The sequence below is a fragment of the Acanthopagrus latus genome, chromosome 15 (assembly GCF_904848185.1).
Source record: "Acanthopagrus latus isolate v.2019 chromosome 15, fAcaLat1.1, whole genome shotgun sequence".
NCBI lineage: Eukaryota > Metazoa > Chordata > Actinopteri > Spariformes > Sparidae > Acanthopagrus > Acanthopagrus latus.
This window is the reverse complement of record NC_051053.1, coordinates 6,986,760-7,000,623: the sequence shown is the minus strand read 5'-3', so window position 1 is coordinate 7,000,623 and position 13,864 is coordinate 6,986,760. Positions and strand designations below refer to the sequence as shown.

At 45.4% G+C, this 13,864-nt stretch overlaps 1 protein-coding gene across 5 annotated transcripts in view; it reads left to right on the top strand.

Moving 5' to 3' along the window:
* slit1a (slit homolog 1a (Drosophila)) overlaps nucleotides 1–13,365 on the top strand; it is a 93,825-nt gene extending 80,460 nt beyond the window's left edge. For 2 of the 5 annotated variants that reach the window (XM_037124431.1, XM_037124429.1), the window contains 13 exons: nucleotides 3,160–3,231; nucleotides 4,306–4,469; nucleotides 4,874–4,998; nucleotides 5,083–5,180; nucleotides 5,286–5,425; nucleotides 5,572–5,665; nucleotides 5,791–5,928; nucleotides 6,043–6,271; nucleotides 6,905–7,035; nucleotides 7,157–7,350; nucleotides 8,220–8,508; nucleotides 9,481–9,692; nucleotides 9,776–13,365. In XM_037124431.1, the coding sequence (XP_036980326.1) occupies nucleotides 3,160–3,231; nucleotides 4,306–4,469; nucleotides 4,874–4,998; nucleotides 5,083–5,180; nucleotides 5,286–5,425; nucleotides 5,572–5,665; nucleotides 5,791–5,928; nucleotides 6,043–6,271; nucleotides 6,905–7,035; nucleotides 7,157–7,350; nucleotides 8,220–8,508; nucleotides 9,481–9,692; nucleotides 9,776–10,014 (2,125 nt within the window). In that variant the 3' untranslated portion in view covers nucleotides 10,015–13,365. The remainder of the gene's footprint in view (nucleotides 1–3,159; nucleotides 3,232–4,305; nucleotides 4,470–4,873; nucleotides 4,999–5,082; nucleotides 5,181–5,285; nucleotides 5,426–5,571; nucleotides 5,666–5,790; nucleotides 5,929–6,042; nucleotides 6,272–6,904; nucleotides 7,036–7,156; nucleotides 7,351–8,219; nucleotides 8,509–9,480; nucleotides 9,693–9,775) is intronic. The other 3 variants (XM_037124433.1, XM_037124432.1, XM_037124430.1) reach the window with 2 other exon arrangements.
* Nucleotides 13,366–13,864: the final 499 nt, after the last annotated feature.

The window sequence follows — 13,864 nt, the reverse complement described above, 5'->3', positions numbered from 1 at the left end:
CACACACACACACACACACACACACACACACACACACACACACACACACACACCATTCAAGCTTAGAACTATACAAGCTCAGACACACACACACATTTACATGCAGACTGCCTGCACTACCTTATTGTCTCAGTCCAAATGAAGCAGAAAACTTTGATGTCTTTACTGCTGGTGTGATCAATCATAAGTCTCCTATTAAATGTCAATTGGTGCCATGGCTAAGCAATGCTGTGGGGGTGCAACAAAACTGAAGCGACAATGAGCTCCCTTTAGTAGTTTCGCCTTTAAGACCCCACACCGGATTCAAAGTTCAACGCTGGAAGCTTCATAGAAAACCACAGCGAGACGCAGAAAGCCGTCTACACACACTGAGGTGCCAAAGCCTTTATAAAGCTGCACCTTTGGCTTTACAGAGCAGTAAAGAGGAGAGGAATCATTAACGCTCAGGGCTTCAAACAGACCAGGGGTCTGAGCCTGGCGTGGACGTGGTGCGGTTTGGTGCAAGTGTGCATATGTAGGTGTGTGTGTATATGTGTGTGCGTGTGTGTGTGCGATGGTTGTGGTTTGAGCTGCAGATTAATAAGCTGCTAATTGGCCTGCTGGGTATTAGGTGTGAGGTGAGCGAGCTGAGAGAGCACCAGGGCGTGGACCGCCACGGTTTGGGTGGGAAGCTGTGAGAAAGGCAAGTGATATGGAGGAGTGTGTCACATGATCCTCAAGTCAAGAACTAGCAAAGCATGTAGCTCAGAGGACATGTAGAATCACAAAATATTAGTAACTGGGTTTGAGCTGCAGAGATGAGTTATTGCCTGTTGATTATTAAAGGGTAACTCCACCAATTTTCCACATTAAAGTGTGTGTACAGGGGGTGCTGCTGCATATATGAGAAAAGTAGATATAAAGCTTTTTTTGTCTCTAGAGGAAGCTGAATGTAACCTGAGAAACTGACTCAAGTGATGTCACTCAGTGGCTAAGTTGCATTATGGGTAATAAGTAGCAGGTTTTGAAATGGAAGAAGAATACGTGGAATAAAAAGATCTCCAGAATCTTTATTTGTTTTTAAACTGTCCATAATGAGTCCGACAGTGTTACAGAGGTACACTTCTAGCAAATCTTCTTTTCAAACCTGGAGCCTGCATTACCCACAATGCAACTGAGTCACTGAGGGGAAGAAAAAGGCTTAATTCTGTGATTCCTAGCTTCCTAAATGTGACTGTTCCCTGGTTTCTTTACTCCTTTATGACAGTAAACTGAATACCGTTTAACATATTCAAGGACATTTAAGGATGCCATTTTTGGCTTTGGGAAACGCTGATCGACAACTGATCACTGAATGCACAAAACCATCTACAGATTAATGGACAGTGAAAATAATCCGTAGTTGCAGCTCTAAACTCGTTGCAGGTGAACAAGTCTGTGTGAAAATCTTGGAGGAGTTCAGTTGGCCAGCCTGTACAGAACTTGATTTTAGTCCTAAACCACCATTTTGCCGGTCCAGAAACATCAAATGCAATAAGAGATACATTGACAGAGGTGAGATGGAGTGATGTAATGACACACAGCTGTTGAAAAAGAAAAGTTAAAAGACGGAGAGACAGACAGAGTCAGCGTTAGTGCGAGAGCGGATCAGGTTTCTTCCTGGAGACTCCCTGGCTCCTTTCTCCCATGCGATCTGTGCCTGGCTGGCACACGGCTGCTGGCTTCATGCCCTCAGTGTCCTAACTGTTCCCCGACTACCACAACCCCGACTACTCGCTCCACACTAATAAGCATTATCCTATGCACACAGGCCAATTAACTTGTTGTCTCAGACGGTTATATTATGGCATATTTTCCCTTTTGCACTCGAGCGTGGTTCATTATCCTTACACTGACCAGCTTCGCTGTCTGCGTCCTTTCACCTGACTCTTCCACAGCTTAGCGGTAATTCACAGATCAAACAAAGGAGGAAGTAGGGTTTCAGAGTCTGTTTATACATCGGTTCTCTTCGTCCAGGCGCAGAAAGCAGATGTGTCATGTATGGTTGCTGAGGAACTGAGCTGTGGTAACATTAGCGCGCGGTCAGCTCAGGGTTGGAGGTGGTAATGACCCTGCGGATTACAGCAGCCATCAGTCAACAAAACATTAAGCCGTGCTGGCTTGTCACCCTCGACAGCAGTCAGAGAAAACAGTGTGTGTGGACACGGACATTCATATACATGCATGTGACCAAATATGCAAGCATATAAATAAAGCTGTTAATGCACACACACACACGATCACGCTAATGTTTTTTCAGTGTCCTACATGTGGTGCAACTCTGTTACCCCCCCTTCTCTCTGTACACTTGTTGGCCCTGCCAGCCAGACGCACATGGAAACCTGACACCAGTCTTTTCCAGACGTACAGAGCCTCACATCGTTGCCAGCTGCACAAGGCTCAGCCAGAAATACAAACCACCTACCACCCTGCACAATACTGAAATATCCCTCAACATGTTTCCTGTTATTCTTGGTCGTAGCTGTCCGGAAACAAACAATAGTATGTGGGCTGCGACTAATGTTTATTGCCATTATTGACTAAAGTTGTTTTCTTGACTATTTGTTTCGTTCATGCTTTCAAGATAGCATTTTTTTTAATTGCTTGATTTGTCTGAGTAACAGTACAAAACTCAGAAGATGCTCTATTGTCTAATATAGAAGCCTATGAAAGCCAACAAATCCTCACACTTGAGAAGCTGTAATGAGCAAATATTTGGCTTTTTCTGCTTCAAAATGTGACTCAAAGGAAAGGTTAAAGCAAAAAATGGAAATTCAGTCATTATCTCCTCACTCCCATGCCGATGGAAAGTCGGGGGAAGTTTCGCAGCCCCAAAAAACATTTCTGGAGCGTCACAGCCAGAGATTGCAACGCTCTTTTTTCTTAAACAATAGCAGTAAATGAGGACAACTCTCTGTCGGCATGGGGATAAGTGGGTAACGACTGAATATTCATTTTTGATTGAACTTTTCCTTTATGGGATTAATGGATGATCAAAATAGCCATCAATGAATCTTCTGTCAATCAGCTAATCAACGAATCATCTGATCATTTCAGCAATTAGAGTGGCACAAAAGAGCAGCTCCTGTGCTGAAAAATGTTCACGGTCGTTCATTTTCTCTTTTCCTGTCCACCCCTAAGGTCTCTCCATGGCAACGAGATCTCGGAGCTCCCCGACGGCATCTTCAACGACGTGGCCTCACTTTCCCACTTGTAAGTATACACACACACACACACAACTGTATGCCCCGATGGCAGCCCGTGTGATACCATCTGCACTAACCACCGAGTCTGTGTATTCTGCACACATGTTCGCACACGTACACACTGTGAGGCGCAGAGGGGGTCTGGTCAGACAGCCGGAGAGTGTGGCTCACAGTGGCCTGTCTGTGCGCCTCTTTGGTGGGCTCGGCGTGAGCCAAGCCCTCCCTTAATCAGCCGCGGCCCTGTGGTTAAAGCAACACACAGACCCCTGTGCTGTCTCATCTGCCTGTCACATCTCAATAACGCACACACGCACACAAACGTCCACGAGCACACACAGATTCTCCATGGTCTGAGGACATTACTGTTTGTTTATTTATGTCTGTAATTTTATGTGTGTGTGTCTGTGTGTGTATGTGGGTTGTGGACACATGTAAAACTACACTGAAGTATCTCTGTGCAGTGAGCCCCCTGCCATCCAGCCCCAATAGTCACATCATCCCCTTGACAGTCACCGATCAATAGACCTATCAGTGTCAGACTTGGAGAGGAAGAAGGGTGGACAGGGAGAGCTAAACAAAGACATTTTTTTGGGGAGAGCAGTACAAGAGTCAAGGCCAGCTCAGGGAGGGACGGAGGGGAGCCATTGATCCACAGTCACAGTCAAGTGGCTTTCATGTTAGCAGATGTCAGGTGTCAGCTATTGGCCCGGCCTGAAAGATGAGCCTGTGCTCCGGCGTAATGGAACAGCATCGATTCAGGAGTGTTTGTGCATCCAGCGGGAGGACAGAGCGGCATTGATTCACGACCGCCATGACAGAAGTGGTTAAGAGTGCCTTCTGTTCACACCTTTGCCTATAATTGAGAAGCCCTCCTTCAGATGATTTATGGCACAAAGTGGCATTGAGCATTAAACTTCAAAATCTGTTTGACTCTCAGAGAAGCGGCTTGTTTAGTGCAGCAAGCTGAGTTTGGCATGGGATGTTTTGAGTGAGGGTGTAGAGCCCCCTGCTGGCGATGGAGTGTAATACGGTGACACAGCCAGAAAAATCACTGACGCATTTGCTCTTTCTGCTCCGTCAGGGCAATCGGCGCCAACCCCTTGTACTGTGACTGCCGCCTGCGCTGGCTATCTGACTGGGTGAAGACCGGCTACAAAGAGCCCGGCATCGCCCGATGCGCTGGCCCGCAGGGGATGGAGGGCAAACTGCTGCTCACCACACCGGCAAAGAAGTTTGAATGTTCAGGTGAGTTGGTGTGTTGGATATAATATGAGTAGCACTTACTGGTGGATGAAGTATTCAGATCCCTCTCAGTTACTGCTGTACTGCCATAAAAGTATGAATACCATACTGTGGAATCGCATATGATGCTTTCTCCAGCTAATCCAAGTAGCTTTTTAATAGTTGATAAGAACTGCTGAAATTTAAAATCACAGACTGTGGAGTTCCTTTGTGTTTATTTGTAAGAAAAACTGTAGTTGTGGAATACAAAGTACAATATTTAGCACTGAAACGTATTAGTATAAAGCTGTATATTACATTTAATATTCAAGTGAAGTACAAATACCTTGTACTTACCTACAGTCCACCACTGGCAGCACTGGTATCTAAGTGCAGTTCAATCTCATCAGTTTGGCATTTTCCCATAGGAGATGTGGACACTGCCGTGCTGGCCAAGTGTAACCCCTGTCTGTCCAGCCCCTGTCTGAACCAAGGCATCTGTCACAGCGACCTGGTGGAGATCTACAGGTGCAGCTGTCCTCCAGGATTCAAGGTCAGAGCCTGTTTGTGAAGTGTGCTCTTGAGGTCTGCATATTGCATGGCAAAAAGTGAACACTGCCTCTGCTCTCCGTCTCAGGGCAAGAACTGTGAGACGGCTCTGAACGCCTGCGTGAGCAACCCGTGCGCCAACGGAGGGACCTGCCAAGTGAACGAGGAGGAGGAGGGAGAGTACAGGTGAGGGGGGCGAGCTTTGGAACCGGCGCGGCCATGGAATGAAATCGTATTTATCTCACCAAGAGCTCGGGTTGATGATGTAATGAGTGTTGTGTGTTGTCGCAGTTGCACGTGTCCACTGGGCTTTGAGGGCCCTACTTGCCAAACCAACATTGACGACTGTGACGACAACGACTGTGAGAACGGAGCGACCTGCGTGGATGGAGTCAACAACTACACTTGTTTTTGTCCCCCCTACTACACAGGTGTGTAATTCATACAGCACAGTTTGACTCGAGAGGCAACCGGCACAGCAAAAGTCCCCTGTACAAGAGAGCAAAATACGTCATGATCTCGTGGACGATCTGAAATCGTTCCAGGGTTGTTAATGTAAATGCTTTCCTCTGTGTAGGGGAGATGTGCGAAGAAATGGAAGACGTGTGTGCCCCAGGAAGAAGCCCCTGCCAACATCAGTCTACCTGCCTCATCACCTCCACTGGACCCAAGTAAGCGTTGCCTGCCAGTAACTTCAGATACAAGCAAAAATAGATGAAAAGTAGATGTTATTTATAGACGGGGACGTAGTTTTTCCCACCTTGCTCAGCCTGATTACAGTGTTTCTGTATTGCAGGTGTGTGTGCTCTCCTGGTTATGTTGGCGACGACTGCAGTTTAGACTACAATGACTGCGAGGAGCACCGCTGTCAGAATGGAGCTCAGTGTATGGACGAGCTGAACGGATACTCCTGCATCTGTCCCGAGGGATACAAGTGAGAGGAGCACACACTTATCACACACACACACACACACACACAGGCGTTTGTTCCGCTGCTTTACAAACATCATCCTCATCTGGCAATAATCCCTCGCTCTCCTCTCTGCAGCGGTCAGCTGTGTGAGGTTCCCCCATCTCTGCTGTCCCTGTGTGAGCTGGCCGACTGCCAGAACAACGCCCCGTGTGTGGAGCGAGGAGGGCGCGCTCTCTGCCAGTGTCCCCCGGAGTTCGGCGGTCCGCGCTGTGAGAAGCTGGTCAGCGTCAACTTTGTTGACAGGGACTCCTACCTGCTGCTGTCTGACCTCAAGAACTGGCCTCAAGCCAACATCACCCTGCAGGTACTGACAGATTGTGTTAATGTGTGACATGTGTATGGTTTCTTTTTGTTGACATGGCTTATCTGATATTGCTGTTTTCGGTCCGGGAACAGCGCAATGAATGTTGCTCCAGGACCATCATTCCAAATACATTAGAGCCCACATCAAACACTTGTGGGTTCCCACACAAGGGACTGGGCTTTGTATCCTGTTTTGGACACTTCAGTGGATGTCTCTGCAACACAATACAAAGATGTTATGAAATCAAAACTGTTATTTCTTCACATTCTGTTGACAATTTTAGTACATTTTTTATAATGTTTACTAACAACTGAAATTCCCTCATATTGCCCCTTTAAAGCAGCAAAAATAATTGGTTCAGTTTAGGAAAAGAAACTCTAAAATATACCCTTTCACAATGTTAATGCTTACTTTACAAAGGATAACTTCATGTGAGTACTTTTTTTTCAGTTTTATTCACAAGTTTCAAAGCTGTGAGAAAAAGAGGACTGGTAGCTGCAGTGACGGTGCTGGATAACATTATTGATGATGTTACAGGAAGAACACCAGCGCAGCGGTACCAGATTGTGTTTAAGCCGCCAGCCTGAAACCAAAATACTTCAGACGCCTAATGCAAACACTTTCTCTGTTTAGGTGTCAACGGCTGAGGACAATGGCATCCTTCTGTACAACGGAGACAATGATCATATAGCGGTGGAGCTTTATCAAGGTCATGTCAAGGTCAGCTACGACCCAGGCAGCCAGCCGGGACACGCCATCTACAGGTGAGCTGCTGCGTATCTCTTAGACAGGCGAAGTTTGCCGTCACCGTCGGCTGACTCTTGATGAAAAGGTGCCGTTCGTTTGTTTGCATCTTACGTCCGATCTCTTGTTTTCCTTCGCCAGCACCGAGACCATCAACGATGGCCAGTTCCACACGGTGGAGCTGGTGACCTTTGACCAGATGGTGAACCTGTCCATTGATGGGGGGCTCCCTACCACAATGGACAGCTTTGGGGCAGTGCGGCCCCTCAACGGGGAGGCTCCACTATACGTGGGGGGTAGGGGCCCTCTCCAGAACACACCTCCCTCCTCTGCAGGCACTCTTAACTACTACACTACTGTCAATCACCACCCCTCCCCCCTCGCTTTGTCACCACCGCAACCAACCCCTCCCCTCAACCATGCAACCCTTCAACCCCATCTTACCTCCACCCACCCGAACCCTATCCTCCACTCACACCATCATGACTGTGTTTGTTAGGGCCCACACAGTAATCAGGCCTCCCTGTGCTCCAGATGTAACCAATAAGTGACCCTTTTCACTTCAACAGACAAAACCTGAGTTTCAAAAGCGACAAATCACAACATACAATGTGCCGCTTGATAATCCAACGCATCTGCACTTTTTTAGGGTGTGTAAAGTGCGCCCTCTGGTGATGAACATGAGAACTACCAGACACAGTCTTTTCCTCAGATTAGTTTTGTATTTGCATGGATTGTCTGCCCAAAAAGCAACCGTATTTATATGTAACATGTGATGCAGCCACTCCTGAAGTTAACATAATGAAAACATTTTGGTTGATTTAAGAAAAGATAAAAAGCACTGTCAGTTTTAGGGCTGACTTGACAGTTAGCTCCGGAGTGGCTAAGAATTTGTAGTTTGTGTCGTGATGTGACGTGTCGTGTGGTGATGTACTGACGTTCATTCATACAACACTTCCCATACCTCTCTACCTTTTGCTGTCCTCTGTTTCAAGGATGATGTGTCTTGCAGTGCAAATTTAAAAAAAAAAATCTATTTTAAAGAGTTACTATAATTTGTAAATGCACTGTTGGGACACACGTGCTTGAAAAAGCCTTCCTCCATTACACTCATACCAGCCCTGTGTTAGCTGTCTGTCTGTGATCCAGTACGCACATCTTCACCCAGTTAAACGTCCTCTCTGTACTCGCTCTCCTCCTCCAGGCATGCCGGTGGATGTACACTCGGGCACTTTCCGTCTCTGGCAGATCCAGAACGGCTCCAGTTTCCATGGCTGCATCCAGAACCTGTACATCAACAACGAGCTCCAGGACTTCACCAAGACCCAGATGAAGCCCGGCGTGGTACCGGGCTGCGAGCCCTGCAAGAAGATCTACTGCGTACATGGCATCTGCCAGCCTGATGGGGTCCAGGGACCGGTGTGCCACTGCCAGCCAGGCTGGATCGGGCCGCACTGTGACCAGCCTGCTACCAACCCCTGCCAGGGCAGCAAGTATGTTAGCAAATAGGTTACAGAATTTATACTGCGCTCCAAAGATTGTTTAACCTGGCAATGGGCACTGGCTGAAAGAAACACTTGAATCCTTTACTTAAGCAAAAGCACCAATACAACAAAACTTAAACTCATACTTAGAGTAATAGTGCACAAATATTATCAGAAAAAAAATGTACTTAAATATCAAAAGAAAAAATGCTTGTTGAGCAGAAAAATGTTCTGTTGTTCTGTGATTTATACTGTGTGTTATGAAACATTACATTGTAAGATAATTACTGATGCAAAAACAAGATGACTAATGGGGAAGGAGAAAAGAGAAGGTTATGTTTGGGATCTTTTAATTATCTTAATATTACGAAACATTTGTCTTTGGTGGGAGCCGTCAACCAATTAATCTCCAGATACAGATATCTGCAATTTGAATGCAGACAAGATTTTGGTAACAAAAGCACTGTTTATTGTTGAGTAGTTTTTGCCTGATCACGTTTAGAGTCGGCTTTGGTTGTGAGCAGGTGAGCGCAAAAGATGCAACTTTTTGCAGCTATTGTTCGATGTTTATTAGATTACAGAGATTAGCTAAACCATCATCGGATTGGTTCTGAGATGACAACTCAAGACTCGACATTTAGGAACAAGGCAAAACGTTTGGGAACCACTTGCGTAATGTTTTCCAGTGTTTTGTATTCTCAAAGTCGTAATCTGGAAAGAAAATAAGTCATTTGTAACTGTAACTGCATCGGTTTATGAAGTTGTGGACCAGAGGTATAAAAAAAGATGAGTATATGTCCCTCAAAATGGTACTGACGCATAGTATGTGTGTACATGTACTCAATTATTTTTCACCACTGGCATTTGGGAATCTTTTTCAGTGCTGCAAATCCATGACACGGTCTTGAAGCACAACCTCTATTTGAATATTCCGCCTGTTCATTGACAGTAAATTTGATCTGAGTTACCGTCTCTTACTAGGTGCGTCCATGGAAAGTGCATCCCACTGGACGCTCAGTCGTACCGCTGCGAGTGTGTGGAGGGTTACCGCGGGGCGCTGTGTAACCAGCAGGGCGAGCTCTTCAACCCCTGCCGACGCCTGTCCTGCAAACACGGCCGCTGCCAGATCTCGGACACGGGGGACGCCTACTGTCACTGCGAAAGTGGCTACACTGGAGAGCTCTGTGACGCAGGTTGGTTCACTCGGTCAGACTGAAAACTTCAAGACGAAGGTGTTTATAGTGATCGCACTCACGCCTGTGCTCCCGTTTTCCAGAGTCTGAGTGTCGAGGGGAGCCTGTGCGAGACTTCTACCAGGTACAGCGAGGGTACGCCATCTGCCAGACAACGCGCATGGTCTCCTGGGTGGAGTGCACCGGCGCCTGCGACACGGGGGCCTGCTGCACCAGCCAGAGGATGAAGCGCCGGAAATACACCTTCGAATGCAGCGATGGAACCTCCTTCAGCGAGGAGGTGGAGAAGACCATCAAGTGCGGCTGCGCGGGCTGCATGTAGCGCCATTCGCTCGCATTTCCCCCGCTGCTGCCGCCGAGCAGAAGATAGAAAGAGAGAAAGGAAGGAAAGGAAAGAAGGAAGGAGGGAAGAGAGAGGACTGGAGGAAAGCGAGGGAGGGAAAGAAAGAAAGAAAGAGAGAGAGAGAGTATAAAGAGTATATATAAAACCTCTATCTATATATTATGGACAACAATGTTTGTAAAATAGGACATTTCCTCCCCTTCCAAGGGTGTGTGACCTACAGTAACACAGAGAAACCAACATCACGAGCAACAATGTAGAAGTGACAACAACGGCAACAAAACCATTGTACCTGCAACATTGTTCCAAGGGGTCCAGAGATTTCAAAGGTGTTGCATTCAGAGTGAGGCATCCCTCCAACCCAAATTACCCAGTGTGAATTCCCCATCCATCTGCGAGGCCTCTGACAGCCTAGCCACCATCTTACCATCTTTACTCCGTGGAGGCAGCGAGGACAGTGGGGGTCCAGCCCGGCCGAGGGTGGCGGAGAGAGAGAGACAAAAAAAAAAAAAGAGAGAGAGAGAGAGAAGCGGAGAGCTGGACCGTTCGACATGGCAAAGCTATCTTGAGTTGAGCTTGGCTGAGTTACCTGGACTGGGCTGGATTATGGTTTGGGCTGAGTTGAGGTTGGTGTAGCGATTTTCTCCGCCAGGATACAAGTCCATCCATCCACACATGCACATGTAGAAGCGAAACAAAGAAAAAAAAGGGTAGGGTTTAGAGCGGCACATAATCCGGTGCGGATGTGGTGGCTTCGAGGCCAGGCGGTCTGGCGTCACAGTTGTTTTGCTGTGAGGTACCGTAACATAGAAACTCCGTAAAGATAGAGACTGCACTGACTGGCAGCACTGAAAGCAACCACAGTCATACACCTCTCTGAAGTACATCACACATGCATGGCATACATACATTTACACACAGTCTTAACGCTTGTCGGAGCGCAAGGGCTCGTGTGGTGCGACTTATCTATTCTGTTCGTTCAGCGTTCGACCCGGGCGCTGCAGTGCCCAGAGGTCATCAGTCCCCCCAGCATTCATTGCCTCAGGGTTAGGATGATTTGCATAACCCCCCACCCCCCACCCTCACCCTTCGAGCAGGAGGCTGCTCAGCCCTGCTCCTCTTGATGCCTGCAGTATTAAACTTGTGCAAACTGTTGCATGTGTGGAGAAGAGTTTGCCAACAAATATGTAGAGCTTCTTAATATCATTATAAATGTTATTACAAAACAAAAATGGTTGCAGAATCATCTTCTGATTTTTTTTGTTTGTTTTGTTTTGTTCGGTCTAATTTCTCATATTGATTTGTTTTTGTTTTTTTGTTATATTTTGTTATATTTTGTCTCATGATGTAACCTAACTCCTTTAGCCGCCCCCCCTCCCCCCAAACCCTTCCCAACAACCCTTTATATAGAAATGCCTAACAGATTCTAATATATATATATTTGTATTTCATTTTGGTATAGTATTTTTCTATGTTAAAGAGTAAGTCTGTTTCTGGAAGCTTTGGGACTGGTGGAAAGGCATTCAGTTGGTTCCCTAGGTGTTTTTATTTGTTGATCTCACTTGCGCCAACAAGGTAATTAATGACATTAATTGGCCAAAAGTACAGCAGCTGGTTGGCCTTGTTGTATAGGAGGCAGTATTGGTCTAGAAATATGTTTAATATTGTATATGTTGTCTTCCATGTGAATATTACATCTAATTCATGAGAGTCTGTGCTTGTTTTTTATTTATTTTATCTAAAGGCGTTTTTTTTTTTTCTTTCTTTTTTCCTGTAGAAATTGAAAGGCATAAATGTTGCTGGCTTTCAGATATTTTCAAAAATTTCAAAAAGACGAAAAAAGGTAAAATAATGAATAAAAAAATAGCATAAAAAATCTGTAAGGTATTTGTAACATCACTTAATAGCGAGTTACGACAGTGTTTTTTTTGCTCCTCTCCGGCTCAGACATTCCTCATTTGCTGCAGGGGCCGGAGAGGCCAGAGCTGGGAATAAGAGACGTCCCCCTCAAATTGACCTTGTAATTACCATACCACACTTAAAGGCTTCTGATTGTTTTTTTTCATGTTCATTTTGTTGAAGTGCTGGGTTGTGATTTCTACCATATTTCTTTTTGATTTGAGAGATGTTTCGCCATAGAAAGAAGGTGGTTTTTTTTCTTCTTTTTTTTTAGTTCAACAAAAGTTAAAGTAGTCAAGCTCAACTGATCATAAGCTGCTGTCAAGCCAGAAGAAAATAGGATGAAGTTGCTTCTGTGGACAATGATCATCGTAAGATAAATCATCCGAAATCTGTTCCCAATAGGCGACCGTGTGAAGCGTTCCGTGCCTGCTACTGACAGATGATAAACGAGAGCGGTCCGGACATTTCAACGTCTGTCAGTTCCGACTGGCTAGCCACGCAACAAAAAAAAAAAAAAAAAGAAAGAAAAGAAGAAGAAAGAAATGGTGCCAATTACAGTGAACACAACAGTCATACCTGAATGTATAAATGTGTATAGATAAATATGACCTATGCTTATTCATGAAGTGGTAACTTTTAGCTGTTATTTAGTTTCCAATGTAAGATATAGAAATCACATACTGTTCAATAAGTGACAGTCCATCAGGATGGCTTAAGGCATTGTTCTCCCTGCAGATTGGGATTGTGTTTTGTTTTGTTTTTTGTTTTGTTTTTTCCATTTTGCTGATCTAAATGTTAAAAGTCTCTTTATAGTGTGAAAAGGCTGCAGACCCACGATCTCAGCCTGGTACAATGCACACAGAGCTCCTATTCATATTGCTACCCATGTCGACTTTGTTTTACATGCTGTTGTTGTGATCCCAGTGGTGTACAATAACAATAAAAGAAGATCTCATAAAGGATACTGATGAACAGTCACTGTAACTCTTAGGCTGTGTGCCTCGTAAAGGTGCATCTTTAGTCGAAAATGTGGCTTTCTTTCCATGTCTCCTTTCCTTCCTCTGCACTGGTCTGTGCTGGACCGGTGCCTTCAACTTCCTGGTAGACATCTTAGTGGTGCTTGTGCTATATTGAGATGTAATTCAGTAATCTGGTCGCCTGACCAGAGACACAGATTTTCCATCCTATGAACTATATACATAAATATGTTATTGTAAACGACACAATGTCTCTGTTGTATTGAACTGGTGCAAAAACTTAAGAAATATCCCTGGTTGGGTTCTGTCTATTTGCTTTTTGTTACAGGATTGATGGTGGGATTAAGCTGAAAAACTCCCAATAATGCTGAATGTATGTAGTGCCACCGACAAAATGTTTACCAAACCTCCACTCTTTTTCATTAATTAAACTTAAATGTGTGTGCTTTTATGAATGTCTTGTGTTTCATTCTTTTACTCACACTTCTGCTGGGTCATAACAAACAATTGAAAGGGATTTTTTTTGGATGAGTCTACACATCCTACGTCTTTTGTTTGTTTCAGGGGAAAATCCTGCATAGTATACCTTTAAGCCACTACACATCATAAAGGTCGAAAGCTACAGCGCTGCTACTAAATGGACATCGATTAACCACTGTTTCCAAGCTTGAGACTGAACTATGAAGACGAGGCCGGGTTGTGACAACCCTTGGTGTGACTGGAGATACGGTCCATTTTCACAACACCTGAACCTACAGGACAGATCGCATCATGTTTCAAGGAGGATGATGATACACGTCTCCACCGCAAACCCACATACCATCCACTGCACCATTCACACAGGACCCTTGCCCCAGCCTTTTAAGAATGGACATGTCAGAAAAAAAATACCTTTGGTGAAACACAGGTCACTCCAGTAGTTCAGCTGCTGGATAGCTGGAAAGATTCTC